Raw genomic sequence first — 16669 nt, 5'->3', positions numbered from 1 at the left:
TTGGAAATGCCAGAATAAGCTGCAAATTAGGTGGCCGTTCAGCAAGATTTGTGAGAAATTATTTTCCTCAGTGTTTTATACAGATAAGATGTTCAAACTATATCCAGGAAAATATGTTTATTTGGATTTTTTAGCCTCTTTGAGTTTTTCTTTATGTTTTCAGTTCAGTGCAATGTTCCAGTGGCAACTATTTTCGACATAACCAAAATGGAAAATGAATACTCGGAAAACATATCATTACTCCAGTATTAGTTTGCTAGTAAGTGTAAACTTTTTAATCAGGGGAGGAATATTATGTATGAAAACAAAGATGTAGAATGCTTCAAGAAGTATTATTATCAAGTTTTGGTCAACAGTCGCTTTTTTGGTACATAATAGATGCAGCTTGTCATTTGTCAAAAATTCCAATAAAACATGAAGAGATGGTCTTTTAATCAAAGCTCTCCTGATTACCTTGTCCTGTGAGCTGTCTTCTGAAGAAAGCAGTTGCTGCAATTAATTTTTCAAGAAAATGATATATAATAATTTGATTCCTTAGCAGTGCCTAGGTGAAGTCCTTAAACTTAATTGTACAATTTCCCTTCATTACCTGACCACATAGTTCAATATTCATATTCCAATACATCACACTATCGTCTTCAAAAAGTTGGGAGTAGGGGATGCTTCACAATTCTATGTAAGTTATACTGTCCACTGGGACATATTTTTATCACCTCAATAACAGGACAAAACATGCTGGCATACACATATACCCACCTGTCACTATGTTTTCCAGTGTGATCAAATATGGCCACCGGGTGGCTATTGTGTTTCGTACACACTTTACTGACCATCCGCGCCCATGCAGGTTCAGTCTACGGCGAGAGTTACTGCACAGTGTATCACTGTGTAGTAAGTAACCTTTGCCGTAGACTGAACCTGGGCAATGGTGTCACTTGTATATTTTGGCATAGATTGTGAAACTATGTAAGGGTTTCCAGAGGGTTGTTCACATAAGCAGATTACAAAGCGTAAAATATGATTTTATTAATCAAGATCAGAATTTATTAATAATCATAATTATCACAACGATTGGGTTTCCAGACATAATCATAATTTATTAATAATCATAAGTATCACAACAATGAGGTTTCAAGACGGTATTTACACAAAGTAGCTAGACGACATTGTTTGCAAAAAAGTTTTAATATTCTGTAACATTAATGTTAATAATTTATCAATTTTCATAATCATTTTGATGATAGTAATAGAAAAATCATCACAAATAATGCCTAATCGACCTGTGTACCTATCAGTCAAAACTTTCTCAAAAATCACACTCCAATATTATTTCCGTTTCCCTCTTCTCCGATCCAAAACATGGAATGTGACAACCAAATACCTGAAGCAAAAAGCATTCCTATTGGTAGCTATTCTCAGCAAATGCAGAAGTAAACAATCTCATAATGCTATACACCTTTAGCGAAGACGCATGCGTATTGTTATTATTTGTGGTTAAAATGGCCGCGCACTTTGAACGTGGCAACGTCCTTTTCGCCCATGTCGTAGTGCTCATTACGCTATTTCTGTTCAGTCCTGGGTTTTGTAAGAGCCCTTCGAGCACAAGGCCAAACATTTTGATCGTATTTGCCGACGACCTTGGGTATGGAGATTTAAGTTGCTACGGCCACCCAACATCTGAAAGTCCGAACATCGACAAACTGGCTGCCGAGGGTCTTCTGTTTACACAGTTTTACTCTGCCAATTCGGTGTGCAGTCCTTCGAGGTGAAGTATTGTTATTTTTTAGTCGATATATATACGACACTTTTGTAACCTCGTCAACAACTTATTTTTCCGGTGTTCATTGCAGCTACCATGCTTTGTACGCCGAATGAACACATTCATAGAATGAAAATGGAACACACCTAGGTTCACTGCAGACACGCCCCCTTCCAGGTTTCATATCTCTGTCTGCAATATTCACATGTGAAGATGTATATATACCTGTGTTTGCTGTTCGTTATTTTTTATAGCTATATAAATCAGTTTACAGAACACGAGATTCACCCTTGATGGAAATAAATATGATCAGATTATATGTTTCGATGTGAAAATTATTGCATTTGAGTGCCATGCTCAGGCCTGGGCTAAACCAGTACCACTTTGTTACTGCGATGTTGAACAGAAGGGAAGAAACCACGGTGTAATTAGCTTGTCATATCATAATCTTTTTACAGTAGCGCACAACACTGAAAGGGACTTTTGTTCATGCCATGTACTGTAAGAAACAACAAACGTCATAAATATATAGAAATCACTAAGCAAGGTACTACTTATGAAGTTATACAGAACAGAGAGCATATCCAATGCTTAATAACATGTTGCATTGCTGTTCGTTACCTACCTCAATCGAGTGACAGTATTTTGAATGGTTTTCACTTCTTGTTTGTTTGGGTTTTTTGTGTTTTTGTTATTTTGTTGGGGTTTTTTTGGGGGGGTCAAAATTGTCGATTGTAAATTTGACAAATAAGCGTCCTAGCTTCTACAGTCAAAATACTTCCACCCTGTTGCCCTGTGTACCATAAGGGACAAAGTGCAAAGGTAAAATACAAAGAGCAAAGATGAAATGTATGCCACAGCAGTAAACCGTATTGACATATCTTTGGGGATTGTTACCTGTTACAACTTACAGAGCGGCGGACAGAAAGGTTTGGAACATCCCCGCTTGAAAATCATACAAGACAATCATTAATCAATGTGTCACAGAGCCAGTAATTGCATCTCAAACAAAAATATAAGGTCATCAAGACGTAACTTTATCTTCAGCTGACATTGAAAGAAAATGCTTGACATTCATTCAAGAGACAAAGTTTTTGACCGGGAATCAAAACACATCCCCATATTTCATGTCTTAATTCTCACAGAGCTGCTTTGCTAACTGCCCGTTTACCTCCGCGCACTGGAGTGTGGCCAGATGTTTTAAGACCTTTATCCACGGGTAGGTTCCCACATAGAGAAACCACAATTGCGGCTTTACTAAAACCTTTGGGATATAAAACAGGCATTGTTGGAACGTGGCATCTTGGAGTTGGTAAAAACCGAACCTTCTTACCTACTAACCATGAATTTGACAGTTATTATGGAATTCCACATTCAATTGACATGTCTCCTTGTCTGAAATGCTTTTATCCGGCTGATCCATGCTGGAATACATGTGATAACCGCTTTATACCAGTTGTCCAATTTTCCAAAACTCAACTATAGTGGAGCCGCCGGCTGACTACACCACTATAGCCCAAAATACAGCATCGAGGGAAGGAATTTTATCGCTAGAAATGCCAAGAGTGGAAAACCTTTCTTCTTGTGCTACGCCACCCAACACACACATTTTCCAAATTTTGCTGGAAACAATTTTGCAATAGTACCAGACGTGGAGCTTTTGGAGATTCATTAGCAGAGTTGGACTGGGAAGTTGGTCAATTAATCGAAGAACTGAAACTTCAACACCTGGATAAGAATACTTTCGTATTCTTTACATCATACAATGGGTAATTATTTTATCATCAGAAAATTGCATTTCATGTCATTAGTTCTTCATGTCAATTCTCTGTGTGTGTTACTTTCTTTCTGTTGCATTTAGTACTGTCCGTTGCAGTACCTATTATTTCAAGATCAAAAAAGTACATATGTTCATGAGGATGTTTTCTGGTGTTGATCATAACAGTCAAATAAAAATGTGAAAGTAAGCTTTTGCTATTTGCAGCTAACATCCATCATTGTTTCTTGAAATGTTTTTTTTTCTTCTGGTGTCTTTGACAGGGCAAGTTTATTTTATCAGGTACGAGGTGGAATGGCTGGTTTCCTGAAGTGCGGTAAAGGTACAACCTATGAGAGTGGTCAGCGTGTACCTGCTATTGCGTACTGGCCTGGTAAAATACAACCTGGTAGAACAAGGGAATTGGCCAGTACATTAGATCTCCTCCCAACCATAGTCAATCTGGTCAATGGAACGTTACCTGAAGTAACTCTAGATGGATATGATATCGGTTCAATACTGTTTCAGCGATCAAAGGTTTGTTCATGTGTTGTCAACTGTGCATACAATATAATATTTATGTATATGTATTAATGAGTTTGACATACTTTGTGTATTACAAATGTCTAATGGTACTAACCTATATAGAAATATCCCTAGCCCATAAACAGTTATTACATATCACAGTGGCAATGTGAAAAACAATTGATAACTCTGTAAATTTAATTCAGTAAGGGATAAAATGTGAGGGAGAGTATAAGTGGTAAAATGTATTAGTATAGTAAGTCACAGCACCATTCTGAAAGCCAAAACAAGGTTTTTTACTGAATACTGGTATGTAAGATAATCTTGATAAAATATTACACAACACAATGTCTTTATATCTTTCAGAGTCCTCGTGAAGTGTTTTATTATTTCTACAGTCAAATGTCACCAAAATATGGAGTCTATGCAATAAGATACAAGCAATTCAAGGCCCTTTTCTACACCCAGGGATACATTCTCTGTGACCTCTTAAATCATGACGGAGACTGCCGTTCGACAGCTCCTCGCTCTGAACGAAACCCACCATTGCTGTTCAATCTGGACGAGGATCCCTCTGAAGCGTACAACCTGGGAAATAATCCAGAGTACGCTGACGTCCTGAACAAGATTGGTGAAATTAAGCAGCAGTTTGAAGCAGGGCTAGTGTGGAGGGAAAGCGAAATCAGCAAACCAAAAGATACCAGTGTGGAACCGTGCTGTAATCCAGGTTGCCAGCCATTTCAAACATGTTGCTCCTGTACAAAATTCGGAACTTAAAAAATCCACTTCTTTGGCAGCTGATAGGTGTTATCATTCCCAACACCTATATTTGAGCTAAAGTTTCCCATGACTGCCTGATTACAAAAATGTTTGAATGATGGCTGATGATTAAAATCACCTGAATAACATATTGGTAAAAGGTAAGAAATGGGTTTCATTGTTTTGATTAACCCTTTCACCACCATAGTTTGGCCAAAACTGATTGTTGTCAATAATGAGTGTTGACCTATATCCAGGGTACTGGAGCTGACGTGATTAATAATCCATGGCCTCAAAGAGGCATATCTGGGATGAGATTCCACAGAAAGCAAATAGAGAATAATGTTTGCACGTTTTCATCATAAATCCCAAAAACTATTGTCGTATGACTTTGATATTGTAATTGTTGTTATGTTAGCATGAATGACCTAATATCAGCATTGGCTGCAGTTAAACTCAGCAATTTACTGGTATTTGGCTTTTTCCCCAGTGTTTTATCCTCTCAAACTTTACAAAGTTGTACCCTTACAGACCTGAATCCTCAAAAGTTCCACTAAGGAGGTACACAAATCAGAGTCATTCTCTTCTTAAATTTGCGGTATGGCGATAAAGCAGAATGTAGGCATGTATGAGATCTTTGTTGTTGGCATTCAAATGAAAACTGTACAACATTCACTCAGTCGGTCTCTGTTCTATAAATCAAGTGCAACCCCTGTCATGTGCAGCTGTGTAAATGACATCATCAGTGTCGTACGCTGAACCAATTGCCAAATCTTCACCTGTTGTCAGTGATATTTATGAACACAACCATCCGAATACTCAGCCATTCTTGCCAGAAAAGATGCCATTTCAGAAATGTTGATGTCTTGTTCAGTACTACTCAGCATTTTTAATCTTGATACAAAATCTTGCAATGAATGTATGGAACATAACACCTACACTGTAGTACTGGTACCTATTTTGTTCTGTATTAGATCTCATTTTCCAATTGATATTGTCTTATCTTCAGTGTCTCAGGAATACTTGAGTAATATTAATTGTGCAATATACTAGTATTGCAAAGCCTGAAAGCACAAGTGGATTAAAATCTACATGTTTTGTACAATATAAATATTTGAAAAAGAATTTACCTGTTAATGCAATAAAGTATTGAAATTCAACCAGATTTTAATTAGATTTTACAAATCACATACAAAAGGTTTTATCTTTACAAAGAAGTTATATAATATAGGTTCTTAATGCATTTTTCACTGTAATTTGATTAATCTTTATATGTGCAAAACATTGATATGATAAACAAACACCAATATTTTTATAATTTATCCTTTGTGTGTTGTGTATGTTACTGAATGAAGTTGATTTTTAGTCCTTAGATTTAAAGTTTAATCATTGGATGAAAGATCAGTAAGACCACAAAAATACTTGTTGTCAAAGAGTTCAGTTCACAATAAATTTACTGCCGATGAGTTCTAGTTATCAAGGATTCACTTTCTACCAATTTTTACATGGATGGGTACACCCGCCCCAAATCTCTGGGATTATCATGATACAATAAATTGAAGGAATAAACTTGAGCAGACTATGGCACGGATGGTGTGGTGAGATGGTCATGACATTGAAGCAATATACTTCGGGAGACTGTCCTGTAGATGGTAGGGTAAACAAGTAACAACTTCACACACCTGAGAAATCCTAAGCAACTAGTATGCTAGTATGTTTGTTTGGTACTCCTGATAATGATTTGTCAGGAAAACCTCGTTAGTCTGCTGATGTTGGGCTGGCAATGTGATTATACAATTGCTGAATGGTCACTTGTGACACAGCTAAAGAGAACTGTTTTACACATATATCAATAAAGGATTCAGTGGAACTCTGAATTTCTCTTCATATGTATTATGAATACAATAGGAAACTCTCTGTCCCAGGTGGCTATATCAGTTAATTAAATATCTGAACAAGATTCAACACAATTTTGTTTTACTAATGCAGTCACAAGGGTGATACCGACCACAAAACAATTACATTTGGCACAATTCATATTGTACATTGTCATGAATCAGTTAGTTAGAAGCAATCAACAGTCCATGTCTTCTGTGCTTTAAAAATAAATGCTACTGAATATTAACTGCTTCATTTGACACTGAGGAAAAGCTGGGCACAAATATCAGAAATATTTTGTTTCAAAAACATACTTAATGCAAGGCCGTATAGATTGATAATCCAATTTGCCTCAGTATTCCCATTCTGCCTTAGCGCCATCATGTAAGTATCATTTTCACAAGAAGCTGCCCAGTTTACAGTCAAGCTTCTATGCATCCATTGGTATCAATGATAATCCTTATTCTAATCTCTGTTTCACCCACAGAGCCGCATTACTTACTGCTCGCCTGCCACCTCGTACTGGAATATGGCCGGGAGTGTTTGAGCCATCATCTACTGGAGGGCTGCCACACAACGAAACTACCATAGCTGCCTTACTCAAACCTCTTGGATATGCAACCACTATCATTGGGAAGTGGCATCTTGGAGTCGGCAAAAATCAGACCTACTTACCAACAAACTATGGCTTTGACAGCTACTATGGAATTCCTTATTCCCATGACATGTGTCCTTGCCTGAAATGTTTTTATCCAGGTGATGCATGCTGGGATAAGTGTGACACAGGGTTATACCAACTGTCCACTCTATAGAAACAACACACTCTTCGAGCAGCCTGTCGATCTGACCACTCTTTCTAAAAGATACAGCATAGAGGCCAGGAATTTCATTGCAAGGAATGCAAAATCTGGAACTCCGTTTTTTCTGTATTATTCAACACAACACACCCATCATCCACAGTTTGCTAGCAAGGACTTCAGGAATACTACGCAGCGTGGAACATTTGGAGATTCCCTGGCAGAGTTAGACTGGGAGGTTGGCCAAATTCTGGAAGAACTCAAACTGCAGAATTTGGAAGAGAGCACTTTTGTGTTCTTTACATCAGACAATGGGTAAATGAATCAATACTTAAAGATAATTCATCTTCTCTTATCATTCCTAAATATTTGACGTAGCAGTTACACATGGAGAGGGGAAAACCAAGACAATACCAACAGTATTAAACATAGGGCCAATGTCCTTGGAGCTACAATAGACATGGATACAAAATTAAGTATTTCCTGACTGTATGAAATTATCTCACTAAGGTCATCCTAGGGATCTGTATACCAAATATTTAAGCTGTCTGACCAGCAGTTTTGAAAAAGCAAGCGACCTAATAGTCGACAGAGCTCCTCTTGGCTATGTAGAGAATAACTTTTTGTGACACATTTATTGATGAAGATGATGGATATCTTTGATAGCTCATTTCAGGATGGCCAGACCAAAAATGGCAAAGTTAGCTACAAAAATACAACATTGAAGATTACATCATAATTTCAATATCTTACATTTAAATATACCCTAGAAACCTGTATACCAAATATCAAAGCTGTCAGATGAGTAACTTTTGAAAAACAAAGATTTTGACCAAAATCGCAAAAATCGACACAAAAATACAAAAATTGAAGATTTCATCAAGTTTCACTATATCACACTAAGACAACCCCTAGGAACCTGTATACCAAATATCAAATCTATCAGACTAGCAGTTTTTTGACCAAAAATGGCAAACATTGCCCCAAAACTACAAAATTGAAGATGTCATCATAAAATCAATATGTCATATTTAGTTCATCTGTAGGAAGCTGTATACCAAATATCAAAGCCAGCAGACAAGTACTTTGTGAGAAGTAATTTTATTGACCAAAAATTGGCAAAAATTCCCAAAAAATACAAAATTGTAGATTTCACCATAATTTGAATATATCATATTTTGATCATCCCTATGAATCTGTTTATCAAATATCAAAGCTGTCAAACAAGCAGTTTTGATGAAAGAAATTTTGACCAAAAGTGACCAAAAATTCCTTAAAAATACAAATTTGAATATTTCATCACAATTTGAACAATTCTAAGTTGGGTTGTCCCTTGGGACCTGTATATCAAATATAAAGGTATCTGATTAGTGGTTATGAAGAAGAAGATTTTTACCTAAAACGCTTTTTTTGCACTAATTAGCATATTTTCAACAATGTCAAAAAATAAGAAAGATAGTTTCTCATACTCATATTTTGCATCTACACAACAAATATGAAATCTTTAAGTACCGTTCTCAAGATAATAGAGTGGACGCACATCCTCACAAATGGACATACATACATACATACATACATACATACATACATACATACATACATACATACATACATACATACATACATACATACAGACAGACAGACAGACAGACAGACAGACAGGCAGACAGACAAATATACAGACTGACGACGGACACAGGACGGATACCCATCCAAATAGCTTCTATAAACTATAGTCTATAGTAGCTAACAAAAGGCAAAGTAACTTTAAGATGTGGCATGGAAAAGTTCAAAAATACAAACAGGGGGATGACTACCTTTCGAATAAAACTTGTTTCAGAATCTCAGAATCATTGTATGGCTAAGTATCATTTAAACTAATTAACATCACATTTAATCTACCTCTTTTGTATTTTGGTATTCATTCCATATTACCAGCTTACATTTATAGAATTATTCATCAACTGACCACAAAACCTGTACCCAGATACTTAGGAAATAGGTGTTCTTCTAGACCCCTCACATGTTTGTCAATTTGCGTTATTACTCAGGCCAAGTCTACTGAGGGAAGTGAGAGGTGGAAATGCCGGACCACTTAAATGCGGAAAAGGTACAACCTATGAGGGTGGCCACCGAGTTCCAGCCTTTGCTTACTGGCCTGGTACAATACAGCCTGGTAAAACAATGGAGTTGGCTGGTACGTTAGATCTTCTGCCAACCATCGCCAATCTGGTCAATGCACAACTGCCTAAAGTGACGTTGGACGGATTGGATATCGGACCTCTCCTGTTCCAAAGGACTAAGGTTAGTTTATTTTACTATATCTATCATTATTTTGACAGAATGCAGGGAGTAAATTTGATTGTCCAAAGCTTCCAATCTGGCTACAAGACTGATGGCTTATTCTAAATCAAACATCCATTTGACAGGCATATTTACACACAGCACAACATTATCTAGGCTCAAAGGTGATTGAGAAACATAAGGTGTACCAATATCAAACTTCCCCATTATGAGACTTAACTCTTTATTAGCAATTAAACACGTTGAAATTAATTATTTCTACAGAGCTTGAAATCGTTCACCTGACATTCACAGTGCAACGCCAACATGAACCGTGTCAAAATGTAAATCTTCAATCGCCTACCTGGCTAGACCACCATTTGGCTGTATGATGTGTGGTATACAAGACAATAAGAATTATCACTCATTTCAAGCTCTACCCATCTTTTTTACAGAGTCCAAGAGATACATTTTTCTACTTTTACAGTGAAGCTTTGCCAAAGTATGGGCTATATGCGATCAGATACAAGCAGTACAAAGCTCACTATTACACACAAGGGTCTGGTACTTCAGGTTCCAAAAACCATGATAAAGACTGTCGACCCACGGACAATCCAACCGCCCATGATCCGCCATTGCTGTTTAATCTAGATGAAGATCCATCCGAAAGCTATAATTTAAGCAATGATCCCAAGTATGCCGCAATCTTGACAAGGATTAACAATATCAAGAAGGAGTTTGAAGCTGGGTTGGTTTGGGCAGAAAGCGAATTGTACAAAGTGCCCAGTCAGGATGTTGAACCATGTTGTAAACCTGGCTGTACTCAGTTTCCAACATGCTGTACATGCACATAATAAACAGCCAGCATTCACATGGAGACTAAGAAATGGTCCCTCAAAAATGAAGCATATATATGTGTTTTGTATACATCTTTTTCTGAAACTTGCTACTCATACGTGTAGCTACAGTTTCCAGTGCGAGTGATTGGGAACTTTTGTATTTCATGTCTTCCAACACAACAGAAATTTGACATTTCACATGTTATATAATTCTTCAGAAAGTCTCAAGAGTAATGTGAGTGCCACCTTAAAGTAAAATAAAGCTATGGTTAGCCAGGCCTCTGTATCGGATATAATAGAGCTCAGAATTAAAGTTGTCACAAATTACTGCAATGTACATTCTTCAAGCCCACTAGCTGTATCTTTGAGCATTATTTTTATGATTTTACTTTCAAGCTAAAATAAGTTTGTGTGAATGTAATAATTTAGGTGTGTGTATGCACTTATTATTAACTACCTGCCAGGACTGTATATTTAATTTTCAACAAGATAAAGGTTACACAGCGATTAAATGTTTGCCCAAACATTAAATCGCAGCCCAATGCAGAAAAGCAGAAACCGTTGATACTGTACATATCTGCACTGAAATCTCACATAAACTGCACAGAGTAGTCCAATGTAATGCATAGGGTGAATGTTTTCAACTGTGACATTGTATGATCTGTTTCCTTTGTAATATTACCAACTTTTGAAAATGGCGGTCAACCAAAATGACTATTAAAATTTGAACACTTGTCAAATGTGTCACAAATAATGGTTTCCTGATGCAGTAAAACCCCATATCCCTTCAGATGGTAGAATTCAGAGAAAACAAGGAGAGAATAGGAAGATATTTTTCAAGTGACTTCTATGAAGGACTAAGGTAATAGAAGCTTTAAAAACTACATTTTTCAATCAACATGAATAAATGTGCGTGGCACAAACCAGCAATACGATTACAGTATTAGATAGTCATGCATGAATTTACACATCTATGTCAAAAATGAGGAAGGCTTTAATTGAGAATGTGCAATTTGTAAAAATTTAGTTTTTATTCCATGTATATCCTTAATGGGAATAGCCTTAAATTTGGTGGCTTTTTCTATTTTATTTTAAGATTTGTCAGGAATCATTATTTTCCTCAGTTTTCCACGCATTAAGAAAACTTTCGAAAATTTATGCAGGATATCCATTGTATCTTCTTTTTGAGCCTGTATGGGTTTTTAGCTCATACGGTAAATACCAAAAAGAGCTTATATGGTGAGTCTTTGGCGTTTGTTTCAGTTAATACCACCACTCCCACACATTTACAGGAAACATTCATTTTGTTTAGAGGCCACAAACGAAATAATGTCTTTTCAGCAAAAGTGTTAATTTTTGACACTTTTGCGGTATGTACCGTCACCGTTTTGTACAATGAGTAACTTTATGCAAGTATTCAATGTTTTCTTGACTTCATAAAAAGTTGAAAAAGGAGTGACTTCGTCCCCTAACATGGTTAAGTCGGCAATGTAGTCAATTTCACGGCGCTGTGACGTTACGACCTGAAAAAGACAAAACAACAAATCTCGTGATATGCTCTTATATGGTGATATGTTGGTTATAAAATTATAGCTTTTTCATTGCCAGTAAATTTTCTGACGTCATACCTCACATTATTACTGATAATGTATCCGACTATCCAGCATTGTGGGCCATATATTTCCTGCATCTACAAATTAATCGGCATCACCAAAACTATAACATAATAGCAAAATGTTCCCTCCCGGCATTTAATGGACTCAAGAAAACTGCACTCCATAATGTACTCGGCTTTGCCTCGTATATTATTTCATGCAAAGTTTGCTTTCGTCCATTCTGGGGCGCGAGGAGATACATTATTGCTTTGACATATGATGTGTTTGTGCATTGTGATATTCCTTGCTTTTTTCGTCGCAAGACAAATTTCTTAGTATGCTAGTAGTAGTAGCAGCACTGCAGCAGTAGCAGCAGTAGTAGTAGTAGCAGCACTGCAGCAGTAGCAGCAGTAGTAGTAGCAGCACCAGTGGCAGCAGTGGTTGTAGTCGCAATATCATATTTATTAGTAGGCGCTGATCCTATTTTCTTTGACGCATTCAACAGAAGCAACCAAGGAAACATTACAATGAACGGTGCGGAAATTTAATTGGATTTACGAACTTTGAAAGTAGGGCCTAGTATTGAATAGGTTTGATGGTTCTTGTGTTTTGTAGCATTGGCAACATGATGGAAATGGCTGACAACCAGGGTTACAACATGGCTGAACATCTGGATCAGTCGGTTTCAAGAATTCACTCTCAGCCCAATCCATGGTCAACACATGCTTCTTGTAGATTCGCTTGATCTTGTTTAAAATTTCTATGTACTGTTCGCCCTCTTGGTTCAGATTGTAGAGCTCTGACGGGTCTTCATGCAAGTCAAAAAGTAAAGGAGGGTCGTGTTTCGTCAATGTTGCTGAGGGGCGACAGTCTCTATCAGAGTTTTCTTCACCGCTTCCATTTGATCCTTCTGTGTAGTAGTGTGCTTTGTATTGTCGATAACGTACTGCATAAACACCAACACTTTCTGATGAATAGTACGGATAGTAGAAAAATGTTTCCCTCGGGCTCTAAAATGAGGAGAATAACTCGTCACTTGATTGCAAACATGCAAGCCTGCTGAATATTCCTTTGTGGGATCTATCTATCTATCTATCTATCTATCTATCTATCTATCTATCTATCTATCTGTCTGTCTATCTGTCTATCTATCTATCTATCTATCTATCTATCTATCTATCACACATATCTCCATCCATCCATCCATCCATCCATCCATCCGCTGCTTAGGGCCTATTTTGTAATGTACAAATAGGCCAGTGCCATACTGAATAAAAGCCCGTGAAAAGACTCGGTATTTCATGCAATACGTACCTTGTCTCTATTGAACAGCACTGAGCTGATGTCAGTGCCATCCAAGGCAACACTTGGCAGCTCTGCTCCAGTGAGTTTGGCTAGAGTTGGTAACAGATCCATTGTACTGGCCAGTTCAGCAGTCCTGACACCAGCTGGTATTTTACCAGGCCATACTGCGATACCTGGAACTCGCTGTCCACCTTCGTATGTTGAACCTTTTCCACATTTGAGTAAACCGGCCACTCCTCCTTCTCTTTTCTCCCTAATAGCAGGACTGAAAAATGCACACAAAAATGGCGAAATGTGCGATATTTACATATAAGCTTAAGAAATAGTTTACTGTGTATTTGGTGACCTGTTGATATGATCTTAAGGTAATTTATGACATCGCGTAACTATTCGTTGTGTTGTTAGTGCGAACCGTCAAGTCAACACACTCATTGTGATATATTTGCATTCATCTGTGTAACGGTCAATAAAAGCAGAGTAAGAATCATGCCAAGTTTTTTAATGTTCTTGCACCAGACATATGTATTCAAAGTTAATGCAAGTCCTAGAAGAGGTAATACCAGAAGTACCAGTAAGCTGTCTGAACACACTTCACACTGTTTGTAATTACGATGAGGATGAGAGCTAGTAGTTACTTGTTCGCCTTACATGTCGTGATAGATCTCAAATCAAACATTGACAAAACCTAACTGTTTTGTTGTGTAGCGGCGTAGAAATTGGTACTAGCTTAGTAAAAAACTCCTTGTAGACAAAAGAAATAAAGTTCTTTGTATTCTTTATTTCTTTGTTTGTTTGAATACGGGCTTGAAAGTACGTTTTGACACAGACGGCAAAAAACGTTGGCACTGAAAACACTTATACAGCATGTTTCGTGAGGACTACATGTCTCTGGTTGGGAAGTAGGAAAAACTAACGCGGCCGAAAGGCATCGACTTTCTCCCTTCAATGTAATCGGAGTACTGTACTGCAAGAGGCAGATGCTGACGTAACTTATCCGTCATTGGAAGCTTCGTGCGCACAGTAGCTCATGTTGACACTGACTTCATAAGTTTAGCCATGCCAAGGTGATATTCTTGTACTGGTACAAGCTATGCTCACCCATTGTCTGATGAGAAGAATATTAAGGTGTTGTCAGCGATTCCTTGTTTGTGAATTTCTTCCAGAACCTGCCCAACACTCCAGTCTACTTCAGCCAAGGAATCACCATACACCCCACGAAGCGTAGAGTTACGGAACTGCTTCCCAGCAAACTGAGGAGCATGACAGTGTTGGAATGCGTAGTAGAGGAAGAAAGGTCGATTTCTTGAGGATTGTCTGGCGATGAAATCTCTAGCAGTCGCTGCATACCTCCTATTGAGGGTGATCAAGTCCACAGGTTGTTCAATGATTTGGTCATTGTGGAAAAGTGGACAGGCAGTAAAATCTGGCGCGCAGGCATCCTCGTTGCATGGATCATCAGGCCAGAAACAAGTCGGACAAGGACACTGAGCATGACTGTAAGGGATACCTAAATAATGACTGAAGCCGAAATTTGTAGGTAAATATTCGTTATTCCTTCCGATCCCAAGGTGCCATTTTCCGACCATCGCTGTCTGATACCCTTGCTGTTTAAGTAGCTGTGCAATTGTCGTTTCATCCAACGGAAGACCTCCTGTGCTGTCAGGGGTTAGCACGTCTGGATAAATACCGGTCCGAGGTGGTAGTCGACCTGTCAGCAATGATGCCCTGCACACAGACAAAAAAATGCTGTGAGTGTTGGTCATATCGAAAAGTGAAGTAAATTTATGAAAAGGTAAAAAGAGAAAGGAATGTTACATTATTTGGCCGACGAAATTGCTGCTATAACGACAGAGCACGTATGAGAGTTTTAGCCGAACATCATTTCAATATAAATGGCAAGGCGACGAGAGTTGTATGTTTACGACGTACTCAAACAGACGATTATGCAGTCTTTTGGCATTAAATTTATTTGTTGCCTTTTCGCGTTCAAGTTTATATTGTCTGAGCAAGTCCGTCATCTTGTTCATTGTCTTGACAGCTGCAGCTTTGCACAAAGTCAGAATCTGTCAGCCATTTTGCCATTAACCTAGTTTCGACGCTAGACAAGCAAACTGCAACTTCTTGGAAGTACAGATAGACTGTATTTCGACATGTTATTATGTATTATCTTAAAAGTTCACGGTAGACCAAACACCACTCTTGTGTTTCAGAATCTTTTCTGACTTGCAGAATCATCGAAAATTTGTGACTTTGCGGCTACAAGCTCCCTCGCTATACACTGATCATCCGGAATACAAATCGGTATGGTGCTGGGCATTGTACTGTGTATTAATTTTTTGATAATCTATGCAGTACGCACCTTGAGGGACTACACGCGGTTCCTGCGTAGAACTGTGTAAACAATATCCCCTTCGAAGCTAGCCAGTCGATATTTGGTGTCGAGGAAGTCGGGTGACCGTAGCAACCAAGATCGCCATAGCCTACGTCGTCGGAAAACAGGATCACAATATTGGGCTTCGATGATGCGACCATTGGAGTGACAATCGTAATAAAAAGGATGAAAAGACGCAGAGGAAAGTCTGCCATGACTGCAGTAAAAAGGGTTTGTTTTAACATTCTTATCAACTGTAAATAACACGTGTCAATCTAAATCACGGTAGTGAAAAATGAACGGTTGCACCAGGTCAGTCATTTCATTGATATATGTATCAAAGGTCGTGTTTGTTTGTCGGTCAAAACTGGTGACATGTTTGGATTGCATATGTTTGAATACCGTCAGTGCAGCCTGACCAACAACAATCGACTAACAATAAAAGAAGGTAGCCTCAGGGGGGTTTTTTATATACCACCAAAATTTAATACAGAAATGATAATTGTCGCAATGATTGCTTGACATTGTAAAATTTGTTTGTGGTAGATCTTATTTGGTTCTCATCGATTGGACAGAGTTTTGTCTTTACTGCACATTCTTTGCTTCGTCGATTGCTCGTATGATGGGACTATCCAAAGGAGTATTCTCATTAAAAATAATGTACACATAAGTTTTTTTAAATAACTATTCGACCTTATTGTAATATTGATATTTGTTTTTATCCACATGTATGTCACTATATTATTGACTTTGCTATCATGTTATTTATTAGCTGCACATACATTATACATTAAAGTAGTAT

General features: G+C 37.8%; 3 protein-coding genes and 1 pseudogene across 3 annotated transcripts in view; 3 read left to right on the top strand and 1 right to left on the bottom strand.

The window, feature by feature from the left end:
• The window catches only part of LOC139149532 (arylsulfatase A-like), a 46379-nt gene that overhangs the window by 27410 nt on the left and 2300 nt on the right, over positions 1-16669 (top strand). The window lies entirely within an intron of this gene.
• Positions 1482-11761, top strand: LOC139149531 (arylsulfatase A-like; annotated as a pseudogene).
• On the top strand, positions 3645-5149 carry LOC139149540 (arylsulfatase A-like). Its single transcript, XM_070721347.1, has 2 exons — positions 3645-4052; positions 4407-5149. Exons 1-2 carry the CDS (start codon positions 3831-3833, stop codon positions 4815-4817), a joined length of 633 nt encoding a protein of 210 aa, XP_070577448.1. The 5' UTR covers positions 3645-3830; the 3' UTR covers positions 4818-5149.
• Positions 11670-16134, bottom strand: LOC139149530 (arylsulfatase A-like). The gene is made up of 5 exons (XM_070721329.1): positions 15856-16134; positions 14595-15221; positions 13506-13761; positions 12754-13201; positions 11670-12119 (listed from the first exon to the last, which is right to left on the bottom strand). Exons 1-5 carry the CDS (start codon positions 16110-16112, stop codon positions 12097-12099), a joined length of 1611 nt encoding a protein of 536 aa, XP_070577430.1. The 5' UTR covers positions 16113-16134; the 3' UTR covers positions 11670-12096.

Source organism: Ptychodera flava, chromosome 14 (assembly GCF_041260155.1).
Source record: "Ptychodera flava strain L36383 chromosome 14, AS_Pfla_20210202, whole genome shotgun sequence".
Classification (NCBI taxonomy): Eukaryota; Metazoa; Hemichordata; class Enteropneusta; family Ptychoderidae; genus Ptychodera; species Ptychodera flava.
Note: the sequence above shows the minus strand (reverse complement) of the source record. Positions and strands in the feature narration are given on the sequence as shown.

Excerpts from the sequence above, each read along its gene's own strand:
- LOC139149540 (XM_070721347.1), top strand. The coding sequence starts at position 3,831 with ATGGCTGGTTTCCTGAAGTGCGGTAAAGGTACAACCTATGAGAGTGGT. Across the intron at positions 4,053-4,406 it reads TACTGTTTCAGCGATCAAAG|AGTCCTCGTGAAGTGTTTTA; the intron begins GTTTGTTCATGT and ends TATATCTTTCAG.
- LOC139149530 (XM_070721329.1), bottom strand. The coding sequence starts at position 16,112 with ATGTTAAAACAAACCCTTTTTACTGCAGTCATGGCAGACTTTCCTCTG. Across the intron at positions 13,202-13,505 it reads TGCTGTTCAATAGAGACAAG|AGCCCGAGGGAAACATTTTT; the intron begins GTACGTATTGCA and ends TCCTCATTTTAG. Across the intron at positions 12,120-12,753 it reads TACTAGGCCCTACTTTCAAA|GTCGTAACGTCACAGCGCCG; the intron begins GTTCGTAAATCC and ends TGTCTTTTTCAG.